Here is an 8,069-nt window from a genome sequence, read left to right on the forward strand (position 1 = left end):
AAAAAAAAAAAAAAAAAAAAAAAAGAAGTGACATCCCATCACTTCTGCCATATTCTAGTCATTAGAAGTGAGTCGTGAGGTCCAGCCCACTCACAAGAGGAGGGGGATTACACAGGTGTGGTACCAGGAGGTGGGGTTATTGGGGCTCACGTCAGTTGCTGCCTCCCATGGCTCCCCTGCTCCCTTGCAGGTGTCCTTGTGACTCTCTGGATTATCGACCGCCTGGGCCGCAAGAAGACCATGGCCCTGTGCTTCGTCATCTTCTCCCTCTGCAGCCTCCTGCTGTTTATCTGTGTTGGAAGGTGGGTCATGAACTCAGCTCTCTGGCCAGCAGGCTTACTTCTCAGCTCGTGGTCAGGTCTTTGTGCCCACAGACTGTGGATTACATCCTCTGGGGTACCTGAAGGATCCCCCACCACCAGCCCCTCACTAAGCCTGAGGCTCTTGGCTGCTTTATAACTGGACAACAGATTGGGCTCAAAGTTGGGGCCTCTGATGGAAGTGGGGGTAGGAGGGCACTTTGGTCCAAATTTTGCTCTGACACCATTACATGTAGACTTTTGACATCATCTCCCAGTAAGATCATGCGTATAGCTGTTTAATTCATATATGGGTTAAAAGTGTTCATTTGTTCCATGGCAATATTTCACGGTCTTGTTTTATAATCCCCTTCTGGCATTTCTCCATTTTTTCCATCTATCAAGAGCCTCAAAATATGGAACTGGCCTGTGTTGATCTCCAAGAGGCCCCAGACCGAACCACAGATGAGAGATCTGTGAGAGGTCTGGAGATGTCGCTTATACCTGGAAGTGTTGATATTCAAAGACATTATGGGAACAATGGAACAGAGGGCTGGGGATCACGATTATCCTCATAATACTGAAGAGAAGTTTCCTTTCCCTGGTTCAGCTGGTTCCTGGCTCAATTCCTGCCCCCACTAGGTCCCATCTGGACTTTGCATTATTTACATCACTTCACCCCAGCTGTGCCCCACCCTGGGCACCACCATTTCAGCCTGGAACTTTGGAGAATGATGAACTTATAAAAGCAGGTCTTCCGAGAGACCACTGGGATGCGTGTGTCTGCGTGCCTGCCTGATGGTGTGTTGGGTGAGGTGGGCTTTGCCAGTTTCTAGGGTGTAAATTCTACCTGGGCAGATAAAACTTTGCTGAAAGAAACTGTCAGAAAAAATACTTGCTCATCTGCTTTTTTTTTCTCTTCCTAGAAATATGCTCACTCTGTTACTCTTCATTGCAAGAGCGTTTATTTCTGGAGGCTTCCAAGCAGCCTATGTTTACACACCTGAGGTAGGAGGGATGCGTGGGAGCAGCCTGGGTGGGAAGGGGGTGGGGGTTTCCTCCGGAAACACCCGGCCTGGGCTCCTCTGAGTGAAATTTGTCCTTGAGTCTGAATGGCGGCTGTGAAGGCCTTCATTATTTCAGGCTTTCGTTCAGTCATTGTTTTCTGCTTATAAAAGCTTATGGCCAGTGTACAAGTTCCAAATGTTACAGAACTGTATAAAACCCCCAAACTAAAAGGGCCTCACATTCCGCCTTCCTAGAGACCACCTTCTTGAATGGTTCAGTGTATATTCTTCCAGATTTTTTCCTAATTTATGTTAGTGCATGTATCAAATTGGGTAACTGAGCAACTGAGGTGAGTTTAATAAAGGACGGATTACAGTGGTGTAGGATAGGGCTTAGGGAAACCAAAAAGTGATGGAGCAGCGCCCAGAGCTCACAATGAGGTGGAGGTGGCTGGGGACACAGCTACCACCCGAGGCCTGTGGGGTGAGGAGATGGGGTGTTACAGGGTCCCAGGAGGGAGCTGTGCAGAGAAAAGCTGTGACGTTTAGTTGAGGGACACATGTTCCCTTAGGCAACCTAGACTGAAAGGAGCAGGAGAATAAATACCCTGGCCTCTCTCTCCCACCTCCCGCCCATCTCCCACTGGGGCTTCCCATTGGCTGAACCCAACTGGAAGCCAGAGAGCCTAGGAGCCCTTGGTGGTCCACAGTGGCCAGCCCCCAGGGCAGAGAATGAGGTGGGGAGGGGTAGAGAGAGGTTCTGGAGGGGAAGATGGAAGACAAGGAACACAGGACATATGGACCTGCTTTGTTCGTTTTAATAGCTGCTGTACTATACTGTTCTGTACTGTACTATATGGTAATCTATATACTATATTATTATGTACAATCCTTTACTATACTATATAATATATATGCTATATATCAATATTATATACTATACTTTGTTATAGAATATATATACTTTATATTATATAATATACTTTATTATACTATATCATATATATTACATACTATACTATATTATATAGTATAGTATGGGCAAATCATAATTTTGTAACAATTCTCCTACCAATGGATATTTGAATCATTTTCCAACTTTTCACTATTATAGTGTGGAGGTAAACAGCTTTACCTATCCTTGTGCACATGTGTGGTTTCTTTAGAATAAATAAGATGTGGAATTTCTGAATTAAATCCTATAATGAACATTACAAACATTGAGAAAGATTGAAAAAAAAAAATCAACCTCTAAGATGTTGCCTGAACTTACACTCCATGCAACAGCGTCTCAGAGTGTCCATTTTCCCACACTCGGGGATTATGGGTTACATGTTTTGTATTTATTTTATCTCATCTTACTTCAAATAGGGTCAAAGGGAGGGAGAGGATAGTATGTACCAGGTGCTGTGCCAGGGGAAGAAGCCATCTAGATTGTCCCTCAGGTCTTCACAGCACTCCAGAGCCCTCACTTTGAGTCATCATCCTGAGCCCTGCTCCCTCCACCCCACCTTCCAGGCCCAGCTCCAATGCTGCCTCCTCCGGGAAGCCCTCCAGGATCCACCCCCCCCCCCAACTTCGGCCGGAAATGATAATCCCAGCTGGTTTAGCCTGCTTGTGCCAGCCCTCCGGAGGGGCACTGCCACGAATGTGGCCTCTGAACCAGCCCCGCTGGGCTGCCAGGGCCGTGTCTCTCTAGGTCTGTCATCCAGGGATTCCCACATTCTGTCCCCACATCTTTGGAACCAGTTTGGCTGGCCCCGAAAGAGCATCAGCTGCGAATCCGCACCAAGAAAAATATTTTGGTTTCTCATGTGGTGGATCACAGAGTGTCTGGCAGGGCTCGAGCCTGGCTCCTGCCTTGGAGTGGGAGCTGGTAACCTGGAAGGTGAAAAGAGCTGCTATGAAGTGGAAACCTCTTTGCAGTGACCTCTGTGCCAGTGTGGGTGAGAGCCACTAGGACAGGCTTGGTCTTGATTCCCAGCTTTGCCACCTTCCAGCTGTGTGACCTTGGGAAAGTCATTAGCCTCTCCGAGCCTCATTTCCTAATCCGAAAACCAGGGGTCATAATGGTACTGAACTCATAGGGTTATTTGAAGAGCCACTGAGACACAGTGGGGGCAACAGCATGTAGCAAGTGCACGATAGCTGCTAATTTCGTAGTCCTCTAGCGTCTGTAACCTACCTTCCCTTTGGGGGTAGAGGAGGGAATTACAGAATGCCATTTTTCTGGGCAATTTTGGCCCTGCTAGACTAATTTTTCACCCCTAAATGGCTCTAATGGGACCCCAGAGTAGGAATAGGACAGCCCGTATCTCCTCTAGATCCGGAGGGCCCCCCCAACTTCATTTTGCCCTCAGTGTCTGTGCTCCTCTTTGGTATTTTTAGTCATGCCACCTTGCCTGTCCCCCAGGGAGACTCCTACTAAGGCTCCCTATGGGCAGGGCCTGGATCTCCTACTCTGTGACTCTCATCTGGCCTAGTGTCCCCTCAACAAAGGCTTGTGGATTGATTGCTGGAGCCTCCCAGAAGAGTACCAGGAGAAGGCTGCCTGCCCTGCAGGGACTGGGAGGCCCAAGGTCTACAGGGGCAAATACCAGGGCTCAGCAAACTACGACCCGCGGGCCATATCCAATCTGCTGCCTGTTGTTTGGATAGCCCAAGAGCTAAGAATGGTTTTTATGTTTTTAAATGGTTGAAAGCAAAATCAAAAGGATATTTCTTGACATGTGAAAATTATATGAAATTTAAATGTCAGTGTTCATTAATAAAGCTTTAGTGGAACACGCCCCAGCCCTCCACGTGCTGTTGTTGTCTACACTGCTTTTGTGTTACAGGGGCAGAGCTGAGTAGTTGCCGGAGACCAGATGGTCCACAGAGCCCAAATTATTTACTCTGTGGCCCTTTAAGACAAAGTTTGCTGGCTCCTGGCTTAAACTAATCCAGCTGGCTATTCCTAACAATGAAGAATTGGTTCAATAAATGATGATTGATCCTAATGATAGAATTCTGTGCAGCCAATAAAAATTATGCTACTGGAGAAAACCAAATATGGACATTGGAAATGTCTGCAGCCTTTTTCTAACAGGAAAAATTCTTCAAAGCAGCATATACAGAAATATCTAGTGGCTGACATACCACCGCTAGGATTTGGTTTAGTGTAATTTAGGAGGAAGTGAGAGAGTATGATTGAAACTAACACAGGTCCTCTAGGCTTGGTCCTAGACGATTGATTACACCATTCTACTTTAGTCTGTGCTTGAAATTCTCCATGATAGAAAGAAAAAAAAAATAGGAATTTAGTATCTATTCATTTATTCATTTGGACATAACCACCCAGGGCAGGGAGGACCCCCTTCCTAGGTTCCCACCCCCAGCTTGGCGTCTTGCCCTCCTCGTCAGTTGAGTTTCCTGTCCCCTTCGGGGTGAGACTCCCCACCCTGCCCTCCCACCCCTTCTTGGTGTCACCAACCCCTGAGGGATTGACCCTAATTCAGGCCCACCTGCCCCCCGGGGGGCAGGGTGTGGGGTGGCAGTTGGGATTCCCATCATTCCCGAGCCGGGGAGGAGGGAGGGGGCTGCATTTTCTCAGTGCGGCCACTTTGGCGGCTGTGTTTCAGGTCTACCCCACGGCGACCCGAGCTCTGGGCCTGGGCACCTGCAGCGGCATGGCAAGGGTGGGCGCGCTCATCACCCCGTTCATTGCTCAGGTAGGTGTCGCCCCAAATACAGAGGGGGTGGGCGTGACAAAAGCCATTGCGTGGCAGGCTCTTACTGTACCCTGAGCCTCTGCCCTGCCCTTGGTGTGCATTACCTGATCTCATCCTAGCAGCCCATCCTACGAAGAAATATTGCTTGCAGATGAGAAAACTGAGGCTCAGAAGGGTCAAGGGACTTGTCCAAGGTCGCACAGCTGTGAAGTGGAGGAGCTGGGAATCAAACTCAGGTCTTTCCGATGATTTGGCCGAAAACAATTTGGATGAGAATAAACAGGCCACCATGCCTTAGTGGGAAACAAAAGTCCCAGTCCCTGGTTTCTGAGTTGGATGATTTGGTGTCGTTGCAGAATTTTGCAGCTCTTTGTGTCTTGAAGCATTTCTCTCCTTTTGGGGGGAGCTTGTTTGGGAATCTTTTTGCTTTTTTAATATCCAATTCATTTTTTCCTGTTTTTATCACTTTTTAAAAATTGAGGTAAAAGTCACCTAACATAAAATTAACCATTTTAATTCAGGGAATTCCCTGGTGGTGAATCATTTGGGGAATTCCTTGGCTGTCCAGTGGTTAGGACTCCGCGCTTCCGATGCTGGGGCCCAGGTTCAAACGCTGCTCGGGGAACTAAGATCCCGCAAGCTGCACAGCGCAGCCAAATAAATAAATAAAATTTTAAAAATAAAGTGAACAATTCAGTGGCATGTAGCACATTCACAATGATGGGCAATCACCATCTCTATCTAGTTCCAAAACATTTTCCTCTCCCCAAAATAAACCTCCATATCCATTAAGCAGTCACTCCACAGCTCCCCCTCCTCCAGCCCCTGGGAGCCACTGGTCTACATTCTGTCTGGATGAATTTTACCTCTTCTGGATATTTTGTGTAAATAGAATTCCAACACGTGTTTTAGCCAAGTCATTCTGTCCTGGTACCGTTGTGTTTGGCCATTGTACGTCACTATTAACTAGCACTGGTTGACAGCTTGCCATGTGCCTGCATGGTGTCAAGTGAGGCATCTTCTCATTGGGAGATGGCTACTGCTCTCCTGCCCGTTCGGCATATGAGGAAATGAGGTTTAGCTCTGCTGCGTGACGTGCCCTGGGACGTAAAGCTAGGAAGTCAGCAGACATGCTGCTTTGGGAGAGAATAAATAGACTCTTGAGCCTGATGGGGTCTGGGTTCAAATCTCAGCCCCATCCTTAGTCTTTGTATGAACTTGGGTATGCTGCTTAATCCTCTTTGAGCCTCAGTTTTTCCCTCTGTAAAATGGGGGTCGAGGACATACCTGATAAAACTGTCGTGAGGACTCCATGGGAGTCCAGTGATAAAGAGGGCCTGGCGTTCTCAATATTATCTGTATAGTTGGTGGTACCTGTGCGTCAGAAGGGATGCTCTCAACGGTGTGCATCTCCCTCCCCCCAGGTGATGCTGGAATCGTCCGTGTACCTGACGCTGGCGGTTTACAGTGGCTGCTGCCTCCTGGCTGCCCTGGCCTCCTGCTTTTTGCCCATTGAGACCAAAGGCCGTGGACTGCAGGAGTCCAGCCATCGGGAGTGGGGCCAGGAGATGGTCGGCCGAGGGACGCACGGCACAGGTGTCGCTAGGTCGAACTCGGGCTCTCAGGAGTAGTGACCGATGGGGCGCTGAGCTGGTTTTTGAGGCTGTAGAGAGCGGGGAGCTGCTGGAGCCCGGCTGGGGCACCGATCGTCACTGCCCACATCAAGAACTCACCCAAGGGTGCCACCTGGACCAACGAGGTTTTGTGTCTTGACTGTTTGCTCATATTTATCAAGATCCATCTGGGGATGGGGAGGCATTTGCTCTGGGGGGTTCTCCGTATATGTGTGTGGGGGTTTGTTAATAACCTGTGGATCTGCATGGGAAAACTGCCACCTCAGCAGTGCCTGGTGACGCCGGTAGCCAGCTGGACACCATCCAGAGTCAGCCGGTCACAGCCTCGGTGAACAACAACCGAAAGATCTTTGTAGATACACTCCAGGCCGGGACCCCTGTGAGACCTGCCACTCACCCGCTGGAACTGTTCTGAGGTTTCTCCTGCATCCCCGGCCCCAGGCTTTCTTCTTTGAAATTGCAGGTGACCTGGGTGTGGCCTGAGCAGCTTTTTCTTGGGTCTGAGAAATGCTCCCAGGGAAGGGGCCCCTTGCTTTGCCTTCCCAGGGCTGAGTAGCGGAGACTCTGGCCGATGGACATGCATTTGAACTTGAGCCACATGCCTCCACCTGGCCCCCTCTTGGAGTTGCTGTCCCTGGCTCCAGGGGATCCAAATGTGGCCACGAGGACAGCTGGGCTTGCACTAGATGACAGCCTCAGAAAGCTATTACCCCCAGGAATTGGGGATGGAGGCAAAAGGGAGGTGAGAACCAAGCCCACGACCAAAGCAGGGACCTCCCCTTTGGAAGCAGCAGAAGTCACGCCGGGGCCTTCTTTTCTGGCCCCCTCGTTGGTCAGGCTGATTGGTGACTCTTGGGGCAAGAAAACAGTTAAGTCAGGTTTCAGTGCTTTGGAGTTTGAGCGCGGTGGGTGGCCAGATGGACCAAGAAACAGAAAGATGCTCCCCCCAGCCACCTGCTCCCATGCGGGCCAGGGGACCAGGAATCCTTCCTCCCTGGATTCTCTGCCATCCCTGCTGTCAAGGGGTGGCTTGATCTTTCCATAGAGGCAGCTCCTGGGGTTCCAGCGATGGACCCCACGGCATGGATACCATGGGTAGGGAGGAACGGGCCGGCCCAGATGTGTGAAACATGTACATTTTCAAAGAAAGAGAAGGGAGGTCAACTGGATTTGGGGGTTGGCCTCCAGAGGAAGGGCTGATGCTGTGTCTCAGCAGACAACATCCACCTCCAGGACTTGGTTTCCACGAGCCTTTTCCCCATCATGAAGGCAGGAACCTAGGGAAGGAGAGACCAAGGTGCCAGATCCCATCAAAGGCCAGAGAAGACTGACCGTCTGCTTGGAGATATCTGCTTGAAGTGAACATTCCGAGGAAGCCAAACGTGTACGTTCACCTTTATTAAAACATGTTGGTGATGG

The 8,069-nt window shown here is 49.5% G+C and overlaps 1 protein-coding gene across 1 annotated transcript in view; it reads left to right on the forward strand.

The window, feature by feature from the left end:
* SVOP (SV2 related protein) overlaps positions 1-8,069 on the forward strand; it is an 83,991-nt gene extending 75,922 nt beyond the window's left edge. The window contains exons 13-16 of the mRNA XM_007448231.1: positions 191-302; positions 1,226-1,307; positions 4,927-5,016; positions 6,441-8,069. Coding sequence (XP_007448293.1) covers positions 191-302; positions 1,226-1,307; positions 4,927-5,016; positions 6,441-6,647 — 491 coding nt within the window. The 3' untranslated portion in view covers positions 6,648-8,069. The remainder of the gene's footprint in view (positions 1-190; positions 303-1,225; positions 1,308-4,926; positions 5,017-6,440) is intronic.

This window comes from Lipotes vexillifer, unplaced genomic scaffold, assembly GCF_000442215.2.
Source record: "Lipotes vexillifer unplaced genomic scaffold, Lipotes_vexillifer_v1.1 scaffold236, whole genome shotgun sequence".
Taxonomy (NCBI): Eukaryota; Metazoa; Chordata; class Mammalia; order Artiodactyla; family Lipotidae; genus Lipotes; species Lipotes vexillifer.